Source organism: Scomber scombrus, chromosome 8 (genome assembly GCF_963691925.1).
Source record: "Scomber scombrus chromosome 8, fScoSco1.1, whole genome shotgun sequence".
In the NCBI taxonomy this organism is placed as follows: domain Eukaryota; kingdom Metazoa; phylum Chordata; class Actinopteri; order Scombriformes; family Scombridae; genus Scomber; species Scomber scombrus.
In genome coordinates this window covers 32,062,147-32,082,146 of record NC_084977.1, presented here as the reverse complement: position 1 = coordinate 32,082,146, position 20,000 = coordinate 32,062,147, and the positions used below count along the sequence as shown (strand labels likewise).

Sequence of the window (20,000 nt, the reverse complement as noted above, 5' to 3'; positions counted from 1 at the left end):
GAGGAGGAAGAAGAGGAGGAGGAGGAGGAGGAAGAGGATGAGGAAGAGGAGGAGGAAGAGGAGGAGGAGGAGGAGGAGGAGGAAGAAGAGGAGGAGGAGGAGGAGGAGGAGAAGGAGGAGGAGGAGGAGGAGGAGGAGGAGAAGGAGGAGGGGGAGGAGGAGGATTGTTTGAGAGCATCGAGATGACACTGACAGAAAATCTAATGAAAAAGTAGATAAATAAAGAACTAATCTGTGCTGCTCTTATGAATTAAACAGTTTAAACTCATTAACATTTTAAGACTTTAGTGCAACGAGTGCAAACTAAATATCAGCTTTTATACGTCGTCTATCTGCATATGAAGCCGATTCAATTCAGCTTTTTTCTCTTTGTGTTTAATTCATTAAATTCATGTTTCTCTCTTTGTTGCATCTGGAGATTCATTACAGAGTTACTGAGTAGAAGCAACTCTGTGAGCTCCAAAAATGAAATGAAATGAAGTGAAGTTAACTGTTTTGGTGTGGAGGCTTGATAAAGTTATGTAGTAGCACATTTGGAATAAAAAAGCAGCTGCTGGACCAAATAATTAAATCTGTTACGGCAGATAAAAGTCGGCACACTGCAGCTTCTGATGCAAGTATCCTTTAACGAAATATCACAATGGCGTTTCGAGCTTCCTTCTCTTCTCCAGACTAAAACAAGAATGTAAAGTCGCAATACAATATAATATATGTATACATCCATAGCAAAACATCGGGGCAATATAGTTGTCATAATATCAATATAGCTGGATTTATAGAGTGAGATTGGCATCATGTGACTGTCAGGTGATCCGGGCCTTTGTGTATTCAACCCTTAAACAGGCAGCGTGCACCAGCAGATATGAACCCGGGTCTTTGTGTATTCTAGACGGCGACTATCTAGTTGATCTTTAGTCTGAGGAAAAGCAAGAGGCTCGAAATGTCACATGTGATTTCCTGTTGGTGTGGAAGCAGAAATCTCAGAGACGGATACAGTGTCTAAAAACCAAATCTGACAATTTCACAGGAAAATTAGAAAATAATTATACATTTGTGTGAACTGACCCTTTAAATTTTACATGTAGCAGCTGTTAGTTAAACATCACAACAAAGCTTCCCATGAGCTTAGTGTGAAGTTTTAATCATTCAAATTGTGATGAATTGTCTCAAGTATTTCTACCTTAAAGTTTAGTGTTGCCGTGGTGATTTGTAGCTCTTTAGTTAATCTCTATATGTGTGAACTCACAGCGATGATGTCCAGCGTGTTGTCACAGACTTTGCGGATCTCTGCGTTGCTGTCGTGCATCAGGTCGATGAGGTAAGCCGGAGCCTCTGAGGTTCACGCTCAAGGAAAAAGACGACATTTTATTTATTTATTCCTCTCGGGGAGATTTAATCTGCTGCTTGCAGTACATTTTTCTTTTTGTCAACAAATCAAACAAGTTTCTAGAAGGCTCAGCAATCCTAAAACATCTGGTTACTGTAGTTTTAACTAACAAAATATTGCTTTTATTGGGGACTATTTTCAGCGGCGGATGAATCTACATTTGGTGCTGTAGTGAGTATTTCTAGCAGCAGGATTGTGTGTGTGTGTGTGTGTGTGTGTGTGTGTGTGTGTGTGTGTGTGTGTGTGTGTGTGTGTGTGTGTGTGTGTGTGTGTGTGTGATTGAGTCAAAATAAACTACAGTGTGTGTTCATGGTGATGAAGGAACATGTGACGCAGAGCAGTGCTGTGACTCACTGATGTGTTTTTTATAGTTTTTTGGACAAAATCAGAAGAATAAAATAAATCAGACTTTAGAAACACACACAACAATACGTGTTAGCAGATCAGTTCATTGTTGGTTTTGGTCTTTTCATTCACTTGGGATTTGTTGACAAGAGGAAATAACACAAGAATAACACCAGATGTATCCTAAAATGAATGGAAGTGGGGAAGGCAGAGATGTGGAGGAACATGTGGAGGAGGAGGAGTGACACTTGAATCAGACATTCCTGATCTATATGATCCTAAACACGGAGGATGCTGACAGAGAACATAACTGAGGTTAAATACAGACAGATTTAAATGCCCGAAGGTATTTAAAGCTGTTGCTATGGAGACGCAGATGGGAATAAACACTGAGGTCAAATTTCTGTCGTCCTCCCGGGTCAAATTGACCCCGTCTGTTTTGACTGTTCCCTCTTTCCTCCCTTCCTTCCTTCCTTCCGTCTAGCCTTCCTCCCTCCTTCCTTCCTTTATTCCTTCCTTCTTTCCTTCCTTCCTTCCTTCTCTCTTTCTTTCCTTCCTCTCTCTTTCCTCCCTTCCTTCCTTCTGTCCTTCCTTCTTTCTTCCTTCCTTCCTTTCCTTCCTCCTTTCTTCCTTCCTTCTGTCCTTCCTTCCTAACTCCCTCCTTCTTTCTTTCCATCCTTCCTTCCCTTCCTCCTTTCTTCCTTCCTTCTGTCATTCCTTCCTAACGCCCTCCTTCTTTCCTTCCCTCTTTCCTTCCATCCTTCCTTCCTTTCCTCCCTCCCTCCTTCTCTCTTTCTTTCCGTCCTCTCTCTTTCCTCCCTTCCTTCCCCTTTCTTCTTTCCTCCCTCTACCTTCCTCCCTCCTTCCTCCCTCCCTTCCTTCCATCTTTCCTTCCTTCCCCCCTTCCTTCCTCCCTCCTTCCTTCCTTTCCTTCCTCCCTCTACCTTCCTCCGTCCCTCCTTCCTCCCTCCCTTCCTTCCATCTTTCCTTCCTCCCTTCTTTCCTTGACTCGAGGACAACAGGAGGGTTAAGTCAGGAATATGCGCTAAAACCTAAATATAGAGTAATTCTGTAGAACACTAGTGAAGAAGTTTGGATCAGTATGCAGCGTCAGTGCTTTGTCAGTGGGATGGAAGATGCTCACCACATGGAGCAGAAATATGCCCAATGTTTAATAAATGTGTGATAAAAAGGATACGCGTGTCTTTGATGATGACGTCCCTCGTAGCTTTGTGAAACACCATCTGGTAGAAGACGTAGACGATCTGGCACACAAACTCGTCATCTTCCTGCTGGGCTGAGGCGGAAATAAACAAACAAAAATCAGGCCCTTACACTCCCTCACAAAGTTCAAGGGTTCACACATTGAAATTTGCCGCACAGCCACGCCCATCAGGTTCCACAAACACTCATGATTTTGATAACTTTTCATCTTTAAGATCTTAAGATGACACTGAACACATTTGAAGTCGGTCGGGTTAAATCTGTAGGAGGAGTTCATTAAAGTACGAAGCATGAAAATTGGGAAAAACAGAACCAAAATCACAAATTTGAATCAACATGACTGCGTTCCTGTTAGAGTTACAGTTAGGAAGGAAGGACAGAAGGAAGGAAGAAAGGGGGATGGAGGAAGGAAGGAAGGAAGGAAGGAAAGAAGGAAAGAAGGGAGGAAAGAAGGAACAGTCAAAACAGACGGGTTCAATTTGACCCGGGAGGACGACACGAACGTTAAAATAAGAATTGTCATGTTTTTGCTACTTTGGTTTGAGCTTATACGTCTAAAAAATGAGCGAGTCCTCTTCCATGTTGCACCACCATGTTTCTACGGTGGCCCAAAGTGGACAAACCCAAACACTGAATCTAGAGAGGAGCTTTCATGCTTGGAGGAGGAGGAGGGGTGCAATCTGCAACCTCGCCACTAGATGGCACTAAATCACACACACACACACACACACACACACACACACATACACACCCTACTCCGTTAATTAAATGTCTCCTCGTCCTCCTGATCCAATGACACGGGTACAGATATAAATGTAAAGCCGTCGTGATTCTCCTGACAGCAGAAACACGTTGAACTTTTTCGAGGTCACCATGACGACCTCAACGCTCGGTCATCTGCGGGCCGATCGGTCGTGCAACCAATAGTCAAATAAATAAAGTAGTATCCTGGCAGCCGCACCGAGCTCCTCTGTGCTCCTACTTCCAGTCTCCGCCCTCGATAAGTCATGCTTATTTTTTAAGCAATCAAATCAAATCCCAGAGCAGTCGATCAAATCCCTCCTGAAGCTAAAACCCTGCTCACATTTTCCATCTCCACTCAATATGCCTCTGTCGTATTACAGAAGCTAGGAGGGGGCTTTAAAAGTAGATTATGTCACAGTTTCTCCATTAATTTTGGTCAATTGTCATAAACTGGGTTGTATATTCTTTTTTAATTCAGGTCTCCTACTGGTAAGGATAACTATTAAACTTAACTGCAGGGATCTGGACAGTGTAACAGGGCAACAGCAGGGTGGGACTGAAACTGAATGTTTCACTTCTGACTAATAACTTTCTATTTCTAACTTTTACTTTAGCTGTGGAATTATTAACTTGGATAAAATTCAAACACTACAGTCTTAAACTTTGACCAGATATCAACTCCAAACCTTTTTCAAACAGATCTGATGTCGATATGCACGTAAAAAGCACTTCTTCTCTGTCATTAGCACTAACCAACACATCTGTAAGTGGAACCTGGGTGGTGTAATATATCCACCACGAACCGAGGCAGGACCTTTCATTCCTTTCCAACTCGGAGATTAAGAAACGCTGCTGGGCGGGATTTACTTTCTTACCATTAAGCAGCTCGATGAGAGCCGGGATGATGCCAGACTTGGCCAGCAAGGCCGCACAAGAGTCATCCATGGACACGGTGCCGATCATGATCACCACCTCCAGGATGAGGTCGTCCTCAGCCGAACCTGACGTCAGGAAAAAGTGAGCAAAGCTGAGCGAGAAAAGAAAGATGTGGCTGCAAAATATAAAAGGGTCAATGATGTTTATTGTGTCCATGTGGTTTAGTTTAATTTAAAGGGTTAAAATGTGAAAATAAACGTATGAATAACTTGCACACATTCTTTTTTTGTGGACCCAGCATCAAATTTCTGCTTTTAATCCATTTAGAGAGAATATATTAGAGGATTATGGCAAAAATGTCTAAGTGGTGTAACCATAAAAACTTTTTACCAAATAATTCAACTTGCTTAAAAACAGTAAATTGTCAATAAAACACCATATCAACTAGTTTGGCATGATCTTACATTATAACTTTATATTAAATAAAGGTAATGGAATATAATTGTTCTAAATATTACATTTACTCTGGTTACCATGGAGATCAGGAAACATTTACATGTTTTAAATGAAGTAATTATTAGTATAAATCCACTCAAATACACTGTAGGTGATAAAATATGTAATATTTATCATTCTTTTGTGGTTACACCATTTGACATTTTCAGGAGCATTCAGTCTTACTTTTGGTAAAAAATGGTGCAAATGTCATTTCAAATGATATAAAACCAACAAAAATACTAAATGTACATTTTAACAAACCTGATGCTGCTTTTAAAACTAGTTTAACTGATTTTTGTAATTGATCATCTTGCCAACCCTTATTTGTCATTGACCCATAAACACAAAGAAACAAACAACAACTAAGAATTTAATGTATAAAAAAGTGAATAAAGTCAATGTTTCCTCTTTACTCTTATCAGTAAAAGTCAATTAAATCGTCTCAAACTGCAGCGGTAGACTTTCATCTCTCCTTTGATAAAGACAGGAGGCAGAGTTCAGAGGTCATCGGCCCTGAGAGTTAAAGATGAGGCCCAGACCTTAACGAGGGTCTTCTGTCCTCACATCATCGTGTCCGCTGACACTTCACTGATAGTGTGATTTAGGGAGAGTTAGAGGTTAAGACAGGGGCATGGGAGAGACCTGGACTTTGGGTTGACAAATGAGAGAAATGAGAGAAATGTAGCAGGGACCATGTAAGGATGCACGACTGTGTTTCTATGATTAAACCTTTATGAGAGCAATAATGTGCACTCACACAAAATGAAGTGTAAGAGATTTATATGACGGAGTATTAGGGCCACATGATGTAAGGCAAAAATTCCGCAAAGAGATTAAACTCGACATGACGACTTTAATCTCAGTGTGTCGACATTAAACTCGAAACGTCAAGAATAAAGTTGAAATTTCGTCAATAAAGTTGGAATGTCGACTTTAACCTTCCTGTTGTCCTCGAGTCAAGGAAGGAAGGGAGGAAGAAGGAAGGAAAGGAGGGAGGAAGGAAGGAAGGAAGGGAGGAAGAAGGAAGGGGGGAGGAAGGAAGGAAGGAAAGGAAAGAAGGAAGAGAGGAAGGAAAGGAAGAAAGGACAGAGGAAAGAAGGAAGGGAGGAAGGTAGGGGGGAGGAAAGAAAGAGAGAAGGAGGGAGGGAGGAAGGAAAGGAAGGAAAGAAGGAAGGAAGGAGGGAAAGAAAGAAGGAATGGAGGAAAGAGAGAAGAAGGAAAGAAAGAGAAAAGGAGGGAGGGAAGGAAAGAAGGAAAAAAGGAAAGGGGGATGGAGGAAGGAAAGAAGGAAGGGAGGAAAGAGAGAGGAAGGAAAGAAAGACGGAAGGAGGGAGGAAGGACAGACGGAAGGAAGGAAGGGAGGAAAGAAGGAACAGTCAAAACAGATGGGGTCAATTTGACGCGGGAGGACGACACAAAGGTTAAAATGTCGACACACTGAGATTAAAGTCGTCATGTTGAGTTTAATCCCATCGTGTGGCCCTAATAGCAGTTGTTTTTTTAAAAGCAGGATCGATGCTTCATGTTGGACTCACGCACCTGGTTTGAGTCTGTTCTTCAGGTACGGCACCAGGTTGTAGTCTTGGAGCACCAGAGCCCAGTCCAGGTCGGGGATGGTCAGATTGGCCAACGTGCCCAGACACTCGATCACAAACTCTTCGGCCTCGTCATCGCTGATCTGAACCGCCAGGTCTCCCACGTGATCCTGATGGCAGAGAAACAGAGACAGGGACATGATCGGATCACATGAAGACACAATTTACTGATTGTTGAGGATTTTAAAGGTTGATAGATGATGAAGTCTGTGTGAATGTGGTTAAATTGGTGGTAAATAGGGATGTCAGATAATATCGGCCCTCCGAAGTATCGGTATCGGTTTTTATATGTTTGTTCTGTAGGCTTCAGCATTTCCGAGCCTGCATGAACGCAGCATGGGACGTTTATATCTGCAGGACACTCTTCGCTCTTAATGTGAGGAGCCACACAGACCGAATGACGACTGACATGGAGCTTTATTCCATTTCTTTGTCTCTGTCTCTGTTTGTGACACATGAATGCTGTAATTTCATCACTCAGTCAGTCAATCAGAGACAAACACTCATGTTTATAGTGCTGGTTCTTCTGGTCCTTCTGGTCCTTGTGGTTCAGCCCCCCCCCCACACTCCCCCAACAAACCAACAACATTAGCGGTCTCCAATCAGTCCTTTATCCATCAAATGTGATCAAAACATGAAGATTTAATGGAGATTTATTGAGTTTTGTGGCTTTTTACTGTTTATTCCTAAATTGATTAATTGATATTTCCTGTTGATGTTAGAAGCTGATAACAGAACAGAAAAAAACATCAAGTCAGAACAACTTCATTTGATTTTCATCATATTTCTGCCTCTACACAATCAGTTTTTTTGGCGAAAGTGATTAAAAAAGTGAAATATCTCACATGCATTATAGTTTTTTAGTTTTATATAGTTTGCAAAACATCATTCAATTAACTAAAGATTCAATTTTTGTGCAAAATTATATATTTCTTCTTCTCTTCTGATATTTTTGACCAAATACCTTGGTCATGCCTTACTGTAATGCAGCCTTTAAAAGCAGGAAAAGACACAAATCTAAGACAATAAAGTATCACAATATCAATATATAATATGGATTTATTGCCTGGCCCTAATTAATACTGACACCTAATTAATACTAACATCTAAACAAGATGATTATTAGGCAAGAAATGAAGTTATAGAGCTTCTGTTATCTGATTTTTAAACATTCACTGATGAAATAAATCCAGGGAAAATACAACTTGTGGCTAATCGGTAAATCATTTAATCTGCATGGCATTTGATTTTCATCATATTTCTGCTTCTACAGGATCTGTTGGACACATTGTTTTGGCAAAGGTGTCTCACATGCATTATAGTTGTATATGCTGGTTTACAAGTTGCAAAACATCATTCAGCTAACTAAATATTAAATTTGTGTCCAAAATTATATTTTTATTTTCTTTAATTTGTCGTTCTGGTGTTTTTTTGCTCAGTTTTTACTGAATTTTGCTGTTAAGTTCTTCCAGCATTTGATAAATCAGTGCTCATAAACATCTGGGACAGTTTTTAATCATACTGATAAAATCATCGAAACATGATGATTATTACGCAATAACTGAAGTTACAGAGCTGCTTTGTTTTCTAAACAGATCCACTGATGTTACAAAGCCAGAGACAATAAATCCTGTCTTTTATCAAACTCTAAGACTTTCAATCAAGAGTTATGGTCCAGAATACGATATGATGTTGCTACTCGTTGCTTATCTGCAGTTTAGGCAGAACTTTTCTTTAGTTTCAATCATAGACTGTATATAAGAAATGGACGTAACATCCGTGACGTCACCCATTGGTTTGTCGACTTTCTGCTTGGAAGCCAATAGTTTCGGATCTGAGCAGAGCCATCTTGAACATTTCAGGTGCATGCTGGGAAAAATAAAAACACAGATTCTACTTATATGGGCATCAGGAGGAGCATGAGGCGCCCTCCTGAACCTGTGAACCAATCAACCTGTCAATCACGACGTAGCCACGCCCTAATGCATACCCTGCTTTATCGTCACATATAAAATCAGGGAGGCCAAAATGTCCCAAATGAACATCATACTGCATTGAAGAAGGCTTTAAACTAGCGATTGAGACCATAAACACATTTTGAAAACGTTTACTGAGGTTAGAAATCAAGTGAGAAGTTGGTGAATTCTCCATTGACTTGTATAGAGACGGAAGTCCTTTTGACACCAAAACGGTCGCCCCCTGGTGGCCTTTTGATAGAATGCAGTTTTAAGTTACTTCCGCGTTGGCCTCATTTCAGAGGACCGGAACTCCCCACCTGATTTCAATCATTTAAATACTGACCAAGAAGAGGCTCCTGGTGGATCCGTTGTGCTGAGACAGATTCCTGATCATCTTCATCACCAGAACGTCCTTCAGTTTCACCGCTCGCTTCATCAGCATCTTCAGGCCGTTACCTAGGAGACGAGAAAGAGTGAAGCCAGAGGAAAGGAGAAAAAAAGGGGGCAAAACTCCTCCTTTCCTGTGGATCTCATACCTTCACAGATGACCTGAGCGTTGCTCTTGTTAGCAGCCAGGTTGATGCAGAGCGCGATGAGCTCAACGTCCATCGCCTCGTCCCCGCAGTCGAACATCATCTTCATCAGCTGTAGATCGAAGGTTTAAAAATTAGACATCCAGTTATTCTGCAAGTTGTCAGTTTTCTATATGTAATACATATTTTTAATTAGTTAAGAGTTTATGGTTGGTATGTGTTTCCATGGTTACCCGTCTCCAACCAGCAAAGGAGGCTCTCGGGAAGTGACGTGATAATTACTACAACACATATTTAATATTTAGTGCCTAGAACAGGAGAGTTAAACTCATCTTCATTCAAGGGCCACAGAACAATTTAATCTGATGTGGACCGGATCATTAAAAAGAAAGGAAGGAAGGAAGGAAGGAAGGAAGGAAGGAAGGAAGGAAGGAGGGAAGAAGGGAAGGAATGAAGGAATCGAAGAAGGAAGGAAGGAAGGAGGGAAGGACGGACAGATGGAGGGAAGGACGGAAGGAAGGAAGGAAGGAAGGACAGAAAGAAGGAAGGAAGGAAGGAAGGAAGGAATGAAAGAAGGAAGGAAGGAAGGAAGGAAGGAAGGAAGGATGGAAGGAAGGAAGGACGGACAGATGGAAGGAAGGACAGATGGAAGGAAGGACAGATGGAGGAAAGGAAGGAAAAGAAAGAAGGAAGGAAGGAAGGATGGACAGATGGAAGGAAGGATAGAAGGAAGGAAGGACAGAAGGAAGGAAGGAAGGAAGGAAGGATGGAAGGATGGACAGATGGAAGGAAGGACAGATGGAGGAAGGGAAGGAAGGAAGGAATGAAAAGAAGGAAGGAAGGATGGAAGGAAGGAAGGAAGGACAGACAGATGGAGGGAAGGAAGGAAGGAAAAGAAGGAAGGAAGGAAGGAAGGATGGACAGAAAGAAGGAAGGAAAGAAAGGAAGAACTCCCCGTAGTCGAACATCATCTTCATCAGCTGTAGATCGAAGGTTTAAATGAGACATTTAGTCACTCTGCATGTTATTGAACCAACAACCTGTTCTTTGCCTCTTTAACAGCTGCATGAAGATGACAGATGTTTCTTCGCTTTGCAAACTAGTAAATATATAAACTCTACAAAGTCTTTCAGGTCAAACACGTCGGCTCTGTTTCTCTGCAGCAGAGATAAATCTGCAGCTAAAAGGACAACATGTCTTCATATTGTTTGCATGCTTGAGTGTTTCGAGTGTTTTGAGTGAATTAATGAAAAGTTTGGACATTAATCGGACCGAACCTCCTCACGGCATTATCCAGGGACATTAATCAACAACACAGCAAACATTAACCGGCTTCATGTAAACAACACAAACACTGACATCACACACACACGAACGTCCAATAATGAGAATCAAACTAATATTTACACACAAACCCCACGAGCACAAACATACATGTAATAATACAGATTTAAACAAACACAAAGCAGAGATGAAGCTGAAACCTGCTCTAACAACAAAGTTCTGCTGTTTACTATAAATACTAGAAACCTTCACTCTGCTTCTACAACAGACTCAAGGAAGGAAGGAAGGATGGACGGAAGGACAGAAGGAAGAAAGGAAGGAAAAGAAGTAAGGAAGGAAGGAAGTGACGAAGGACAGAAGGAAGGAAGTGAAGGACAGAAGGAAGGAAAGACGGACAGATGGAAGGAAGGAAGGAAGGACAGATGGAGGGAAGGAAGGAAGGAAGGAAGGAAGGACGGACAGATGGAAGGAATGAAGGAAGGAAGGAAGGAAGGAAGTGAAGGACAGAAGGAAGGAAGGACGGACAGATGGAAGGAAGGAAGGAAGGAAGGAAGGACGGACAGATGGAAGGAATGAAGGAAGGAAGGAAGGAAGGAAGGACAGATGGAGGGAAGGAAGGAAGGAGGGAAGAAAGGATGGAAGGAAGGACAGATGAAGGGAAGAAGGGAAGGAAGGACAAAAGAAGGAAGGAAGGAAGGAAGGAAGGAAGGAAGGAAGGAAGGAAGGAAGGAAGGATGGATGGACACTAACTCCACGAGCACAAACATACATGTAATAATACAGATTTAAACAAACACAAAGCAGAGATGAAGCTGAAACCTGCTCTAACAACAAAGTTCTGCTGTTTACTGTAAATACTAGAAACCTTCACTCTGCTTCTACAACAGACTCAAGGAAGGAAGGAAGGAAAAGAAGGAATGAATGAAGGAAGGAAGGAAGGACAGAAGGAAGACAGGAAGGAAAAGAAGTAAGGAAGGAAGGAAGTGACGAAGGACAGAAGGAAGGAAGTGAAAGACAGAAGGAAGGAAAGACGGACAGATGGAAGGAAGGAAGGAAGGACAGATGGAGGGAAGGAAGGAAGGAAGGAAGGAAGGAAGGACGGACAGATGGAAGGAATGAAGGAAGGAAGGAAGTGAAGGACAGAAGGAAGGAAGGACGGACAGATGGAAGGAAGGAAGGAAGGAAGGAAGGAAGGAAGGAAGGACGGACAGATGGAAGGAATGAAGGAAGGAAGGAAGGAAGGAAGGACAGATGGAGGGAAGGAAGGAAGGAGGGAAGAAAGGATGGAAGGAAGGACAGATGAAGGGAAGAAGGGAAGGAAGGACAAAAGAAGGAAGGAAGGAAGGAAGGAAGGAAGGAAGGAAGGAAGGAAGGAAGGACGGAAGGACGGACACAAACTCCACGAGCACAAACATACATGTAATAATACAGATTTAAACAAACACAAAGCAGAGATGAAGCTGAAACCTGCTGCTAACAACACAGTTCTGCTGTTTACTATAAATACTAGAAACCTTCACTCTGCTTCTACAACAGACTCAAGGAAGGAAGGAAGGAAGGAAGGAAAAGAAGGAAGGAAGGAAGGATGGACGGAAGGACAGAAGGAAGAAAGGAAGGAAAAGAAGTAAGGAAGGAAGGAAGGAAGTGACGAAGGACAGAAGGAAGGAAGTGAAGGACAGAAGGAAGGAAAGACGGACAGATGGAAGGAAGGAAGGAAGGACAGATGGAGGGAAGGAAGGAAGGAAGGAAGAAAGGAAGGAAGGGAGGGAGGACGGACAGATGGAAGGAATGAAGGAAGGAAGGAAGGAAGTGAAGGACAGAAGGAAGGAAGGACGGACAGATGGAAGGAAGGAAGGAAGGAAGGAAGGACGGACAGATGGAAGGAATGAAGGAAGGAAGGAAGGAAGGACAGATGGAGGGAAGGAAGGAAGGAAGGAAGGAGGGAAGGAAGGAAAGAAGGAAGGAAGGAGGGAAGAAAGGATGGAAGGAAGGACAGACGAAGAGAAGAGGGGAAGGAAGGACAAAAGAAGGAAGGAAGGAAAAGAAGGAAGGAGGGAAGGAAGGACGGACACAAACTCCACGAGCACAAACATACATGTAATAATACAGATTTAAACAAACACAAAGCAGAGATGAAACTGAAACCTGCTGCTAACAACACAGTTCTTCTGTTTACTATAAATACTTTTGCAGCTTTGAGCCTTTTATTAAGACTCTTTTCTTCTTCTCTGTGCACCTTGGAGAGAAACTAGAAACCTTCACTCTACATTATGCATCCCTGCAGTCTCCTCCAATCATGTCAAAGCTGGTCTGAAATGTACAAATTATAAACTAAATGTAATTAATCTGTTCCAGTTACTGATGAAAATGTTGATTACAAAGGAGGTTCCATCTGAAGTTACACCTTCAACATTTTACTCAGGAGGGTTTTTTCCAAATTTTTTACTGAATACATATGGAGGAAGGAATGAAGGAAGGAAGGAAGGAGAGAAGGAAGTGAAGAAGGACAGAAGGAAGGAAGGAAAAGAAGGAAGGAAAAGAAGGCCGGAAGGAAGGAAGGAAAAGAAGGAAGGAAGGATGGAAAAGAAGGAAGGAAGGAAGTGAAGAAGGACAGAAGGAAGGAAGGAAAGAAAGAAGGAAGGAAGTGAAGAAGGAACTCCTCCTTCCTCCTTCCTCCTTCCTCCTCCTCCTCTTCTCCTCCTCCCTCCCTCCTCCTCCTCCTCTTCCTCCTCCTCAGGGAGCAGGAGGTCAAACATGAGGCCCGTGGGCCAGAAAAGGCCCGCCAAGGAGTCCAATCCAGCCCACTTTCCTTCCTGTCTTCTTCCCTTTCCTTCTTTCCCTCCATCTGTCCTTCCTCCCTTTCTTCCTCCTTATTTATGAATGATGCACTGACTGGTGAGCACTTTAAAAATGTTGTTGTACTTGTGAAAATGACAATAAAGGATCTATCCTATTCTATTCCTTTACCTCCCTCTTCCTCTTCCTCTTCTTCCTCCTCCTCCTCCTCCTCCCTGTCTGTTCGTCTCTCCTGCGCTGATTTAACATTAAACAGGAAAGGCTTTGAGCTGGGGGGGGGGGGGGAGGAGCAGCAGAGGAGGTGGGGGGAGAGCAGGGAGCAGAGGTGCAGTGCTTCCCTGTGAGGAGTCAGGAATCACAGACAGGGAGAGAAAGGCAGGGCCGGGTCTGGGTTAGGTATCACATACCAGGGGCCCCGGACCCCAAAATCAGCCCCGTCTAGACTCTCTGGCACCTGCCTCTGCTTATTTACCACAGACAGCCACCGGAGGCAGCACACTGACCCCCCTCCCCCCTCCTCCCCCTCCTCCTAAAACCACCTCCACCTCTGTCCCTCTCTCCTGACATCGCTCCACATCCAGCACCAAACGTTGACCCCCATTAAAAAAGCTCAGAGGAGGGGAGAAAGGGTCAGTCACTACTCTGGGAAAGTGATAAAAGAGAGCTCTTAAAAAAACTCACACAAAAGGTGAGAGAGGATAAAAAGAAGGAAAGAGGATGTAGAGGATGTTTGGTTTTTTTTTGGGGGGGTATAAAGACGACATATGGAGGGACATGTAGACGGAGACAGACGAGGGTTTAATTGGGATTTATACCTTCAAGAGAAAGAGAGGAAACACACATACACTCACCTGATGAACAGTACAAGTGCAATTTACCTGAGCATTATTTATTATTGTGCATTATTTATTACTTTAACCTTTATTTATGCTCTTTTATGCAGATTTTTGGTGCTGCAAATGGAATTTCGTTGTATTTTTATATGCAATGACAATAAATATCTATCTATCTACAGTATCTATCTATCTATCTATCTATCTATCTATCTATCTATCTATCTATCTATCTATCTATCTATCTATCTATCTATCTATCTATCTATCTATCTATCTATTATGCCATTTAAATCAGATTTTTACACATGTCAGTATCTTCTGGTTCAAACATCTTCACAAAAACTATTTAATCTCTTCTTCACTGTTTTTATATCAGCTAAAAAAAACAGACTCAAACACAGCGTCTTCCCCGTGGCGGTGAAGAGACGGCTGCAGGAACCATGAACATACCTGCACTTTAACTTGTTCTTGTTGTTACTTAGATATGTTATTTATTTTAATACATATTTATTTATATTTATACTGATTGTAGCTGCTACAAGGATTGCTGCCAAACGAAATTTCATTATTATCTTGTGTGCAATGACAATAAAGCTTCTTCATCTTTATCTTTCATTATTCTGCTCTTTGTCATTTATGTGTGTTTATATTTAACCCTTTACATACTGTACTTAATAATTAGTCTTCACATTCATAAATTCCTTACATTTATTAATAAATATTTGATTAATCTTATGGGGAAAACAAACATTAACAATCACTGTTTTATGGTCTATAGTAGAATATTTTATAGGAATATGATGAATACAACTTTTTTTTTTTGGAATAAACTCAGGTCAAATTTGTACATTTGCATAAATTAAAACATTTATCAGCTGCATAAAAATTTAGAAAAGCAATTTATTTCCATTTTCGTAAACTGTGTCACATTTTTAAAGCTCTAAGATGTAAAAATGGGTCAAATTTAACCTTTAAAAGTATGTAAACATTAAAATAAAATCACACATTCTCTGTTTCTTTCCTCTCATTCGTGTATTTCTGTGTCATTAAACTACAGAATGAATCAGTAAAGTGGCAGCAGCTCCTAAATGTTCCCAGGTGAAGCTTCTACCTGAGCAGAGACATCAGTTAAATCACAACACTGTCAGACGTAATTAACATAAATAGAGACTAATGACAGCAGCTGTATTCTGTCAGCGGCTGCACTGACACTCACAGGAAGTGATCAAAGCCGCGGGCCGTAATGAGACGTTTTTTTTTTTTTAGAAATACTGATATTTTTAAAAGATCAGTAAATTAAAAAAAACATGAAAAACGTCACTTTTTATTCATTCTTTTAAATGTCTAAGTTTTGTAAAGGGACAAATATGCAAGTCTGCAAAACTTCAGCACTTTGATTTCTGCACAAGCTTCTTGTTTAAAGGTATTTCTGATGCATTAATTTACTTTTGTTGTTTTTTACTTTAATAATTTAAGAAAAACAACATTAGAAAGAAAAACCTTCCTCATTGCACTCTCAATCTGAGCCAAACTCTGCACTCTAACCTAATTTATCCCTGCAAGTCGCTCTAGATAAAAGCGTCTGTTAAATGACAAACTGCAAAAATGTGAAGATAAAAGATTAAATCTAATAAATCAAACTTCATTTATACAACAGCTTTCATTTCAGGTTAATGTAGTTTAAAGTGCTTCACAGTTTGATAATAAGACAGAACAAAGTGACGACATAAAAAAGTAATTAAAAAGAAAAAACTGAGATCAATGCACGCAAGAGAGAAAATAAGGATGATAAAAATGTTCTTTTTGACTTTACTCTAAGTTTGATTTTCCTCGTCCACATTAAATTAAAAAAAACCTGAGAATTTTAGATTTCTCTACGCAGTTTTTAGGTGAGAAAAACATCCAAACTTCATCATAAGTGTTTTAAAAACCAACGGAGTCTCAATGTGAAGAAAACAGCAAGAGGAAGAAACTCTCGGGCTCTTCTTCACTGCACTCGTCAGCAACTGGAGGATTTTTGTTTCCCGGCTGTTTTTTTTTTACGGTGGCCGGACCGCTTCATTTGGGGGGAGAACAGCTGCAAGTACAGAACGATGCAAACTCCAAAACACAAACAAAAGTCAAAACAAATACAAAGACAAAATCGCGCTGCAAATAAGGAAATTATGCAAAGCCAGAAAACACCTGCATTAAGAGAAACGCCTGCATAGAGAAAAAGTGCTGCAGAAACCAGTCACTACAACGGAAGTACCCTAAACCTCCATTTAAGCCCATGTGTGCTCTTAATAAGGCCACGTCATGATTTATTTACTAAATATAAAGAAAAATATTGATTTCAAAGAATTAAAAACAGCAATATATGTATTCAGTAACAAGTTAGATATTAAGAAAATTAGGAAAATCTTAAAGGTGTGATTTCCGATGTAACCCTCCTTTGTAATCATCAACTGTAATTTAATGACACTTACATTTATTTTATAATTAGATTAATGTATTGAGTTACTCTCCAACACTGCTGGACGTTATTACACATTAGAGGAGTCAGAGGAGAGTGAGTGGGCCTCGGGGCGAGGTCAAAGGTCACATCCTGGTCATGCTTCTCTCTCTCTGCCACCAGAGGTTCAGATGTGCTGCTGATGTGACCCCCCTCTGAACAAACAGCCGACCCCTCTCCTCCTCTCCTCCGCTCCACCTCTGCTCCACATCTGGCCGGCATTTACACCCAATCTCAAACAAACAAACACAACGCACGTTTAAGCTAATCGCTGACGATGAGAGGGAGCGACTGACCGGGTCAACTCAATCAGGAGGGAGAGAAAATGTTATGATCGAAAGTTGAAAGAAAAACTGGAGGGAGGGGAGTGGAAAGTGGAAGTTTAAGGAAGGAGGGAGGGCAAATGATCCTGGTGTTTCAATTAGGAGGAGAATATGTGGAGGATACAGAAATGGCGCAAGGATATTAGTTGGAATGAGGAGGAGAGTTAAATAAAACAGTTGTCATCAGATTGAGAGAGAAGGACTGAGCAGCAGTGGTTTTTGGTTCCAGATGTGGCGTGCTTTCCCTTTCCCTCCCTCTCTCTCTCTCTCTGTTTCTCATGCATTAATTCCCCGGGTGCCGTTAGCTGCCGATGCTAATGTGTCTGTCGTGGTCTGCTGGCAGCGTGTACATTAGCCAGCCTTACCTGCGGTATGCAGTCTGTGTCTGCAAACATGGACTTGAATCTGTCGTCCATGCTGATGTGGTACAGAATGCACATGCTGAGCTGTCTCTGGGCCTCGTCAGCTGCAACATAAACAGAGGAGGAGGAGGAAGTCAATGCATGAATGACCGGTTGTGCCGCAAAAAAACACTCTGCAGGATGCCAATGACCACATTTAAAGGGAGCTATGTGTGTTTTTGAAAATATTAATGGGGGCTGATTGAATGGCAGCGATTCCAGTCGGAGGGTCAATTGGCATTCAGGGCAGAATCAGCAGCGGCAGAAGTCGGCTGCATTTTCTCAGTGTGTCGTGTTCCTCGGGAGCGGATCGAGCAGACCCAAAAAAACAATATTTAAAAAAGGATAAATGTGGAGCTGCAGGAGGCGACTGGTGGAAAAGGCAAGCGTTTCATGCTGCTTAAAGGAAAATCCCCCTCAAATCACACAAAAATAACATTATTACTTCTAGAAATGTAGATTTTACTTGACATATCTGCCCCCAACTTCAATATAAAGGAGACTAATGAGATTTAGCAGCATCCTTTATTACAATCAGTGTCCCTGTTACTGTTTTAAATGGGACGAAGTCTTTAGTCAAAGTTGTTTTAACCCTTTGTAGCTCACTTTGTGTCATGATATCTGCTCTAAAACTAAAATCTATTGAACCCATTTAACTTTTAGGTCAATCTTTAGCACTTGTATGAGGTATGTAATGCACAGACACCAATCAGGTTGTGTTATGGTTGCTATAGATACAGGTTGTTTCTATGGTTGCTATAGATACAGGTTGTTCTATGGTTGCTATAGATACAGGTTGTTCTATGCCTTGCTATAGATACAGGTTGTTCTATGGTTGCTATAGATACAGGCCAAAATCACTCCTGACATGATGACGGTCCTGCTGGAGACATTTCTTAAGTTGAGTTTAATTCTTTTGACTTGATCACTCTCAGAGGATTTTTTAAACTTGTTCAATCGTTTGGAAGATGTCTGTAAGACTTAAAATTTAGTGCCAATAAGGAAAAAAATCCATGTTTGATGTTGTCATGGCCACAAAAAGAGGGAGGAAAAGTAAATAATTGTTTTTTTAATAGCATTTTCTTGGTGTGACTTAAAAAGGGTTAAAAGAAACTGTTGACATCCATCATTCCCTGAAAAGACACTTTAAAACTTAATGTTCAGGTGTATCAGAGTGTTTATGGTCCAGAAAACTAAAAAAAACAAAAGTTCAAAACAGACTGAGAGTCTCTGCAGAGCTGAGGGGGGGACGGGGGGGTCAACATTACAGATCGTCTCCAGACATGTTTTTATTCATATAAAAATAACAAAAATAATTATTTGTGTTTTTCATACAAATTGTTGCAGGAACAAAATGCTGCTTCACCTCTTTTAACTCAAATCCTGCTCGTAGTTAAACGCGTTAAACTGAGATTTAAACTGAGCAGACGAACATCAAGCTGAGGTAAAACTAAACAGAGAGAAGAAAGACACATTGTGAGTGATTAATATGAGTGAAGGGAGACTTTAAACATGATTCACTGATTGATTAGAGCTCCATTTCACATTCCCTCTACTATCAGCGCAGTATTACACACTTATCAACCCCCAGCAGCTAGCAGCAGCAGCATGAGGCAGATAAAGACAGAATGGATTGAGTGTTAGACTGTCAGTGAGCCCAGGACCTTTATGAGTTTGACCTTTGACCTGCGGCTGGGGGGGGGGGGGGGGGGGGGGGGGGCTGGAGGCCTGCGGGAAGAGCCAGCCACTGAGGAGAAGTAATAGAGTTCAGACCAGAGATTGACCCAGGACGTTTCATTAAGAGAAGTGTTAAGAGAGAAGCTCTTCACTGGACCAGAACCACTGACAGACCTCCTGTAAAGCCCAACAGCCCCCCCCCCCCCCACACACACACACACACACACACACACAGTCCAGTTAAACTGGTCCCAGCCGTGTTCGGTCACTGGTTAGCCTTATCACCCAGTATTAGATCCAGATGGCATCACGAGAGAGAGAGAGAGAGAGAGAGAGAGAGAGAGAGAGAGAGAGAGAGAGAGAGAGAGAGCAGGTAAAAAAAATAGTGTGGGTCAGATGCAGTAAGACATCATGGAGGTCAGTTGCAGCAAGACATCATGGACGTTAGCGTCAGAAGAGAGAGAGAGGGAGGGAGAGAGAGAGGGAAGGAGAGAGAGAGAGAGAGAGAGAGGGAGAGAGAGAGAGAAAGAGAGAGAGAGAGCTTCCAGCTTTAATTGGAGAGAACAGGAGGAAGCATCAATTTTACTGCCTTTAATAAGTTAAAGCTTCGCCGCTCTCTCTGGCCCTTCCAGCGCAGCCAGCGATTGGCCGGAACATGTGCTTCTCATTAGGGATCCTTTACCTCAACCAGTACCTTAAAACACACACACACACAAGCTCCTCCAGACTCACTTTGCTGGTAGGAACATGGAGGATCCTTTATGGGCGAAGAGAGAAATCCCATTAAAATGTTCAAAACAGCAGTCGGGTTTGTGCAACGAGAGAGAGAGAGAGAGAGAGAGAGAGAGAGAGAGATTTAAAGAGAAAGAGAGAAAGAGAGAAAGGGAGAAAGAGAGAAGAGGTGAGGGGGGAGCTGTTAAGAATTAACTAGACTGTTCAGGGGCAGTTAGTGGGAGAGCTAAACTCCAATTACACCCCCAGCCTGATTTAAAACCGCCCTAACCTTCGTAAAATTACACCCGAGCACAT

General features: G+C 41.7%; 1 protein-coding gene across 1 annotated transcript in view; it reads right to left on the bottom strand.

Annotated features, from left to right (window-relative positions):
- kifap3a (kinesin-associated protein 3a) overlaps positions 1-20,000 on the bottom strand; it is a 44,579-nt gene that overhangs the window by 6,612 nt on the left and 17,967 nt on the right. Inside the window, 8 exon segments of the mRNA XM_062424885.1 lie at positions 1,247-1,332; positions 2,931-3,029; positions 4,576-4,701; positions 6,614-6,779; positions 8,971-9,083; positions 9,164-9,272; positions 17,259-17,359; positions 19,704-19,728. Coding sequence (XP_062280869.1) covers positions 1,247-1,332; positions 2,931-3,029; positions 4,576-4,701; positions 6,614-6,779; positions 8,971-9,083; positions 9,164-9,272; positions 17,259-17,359; positions 19,704-19,728 — 825 coding nt within the window.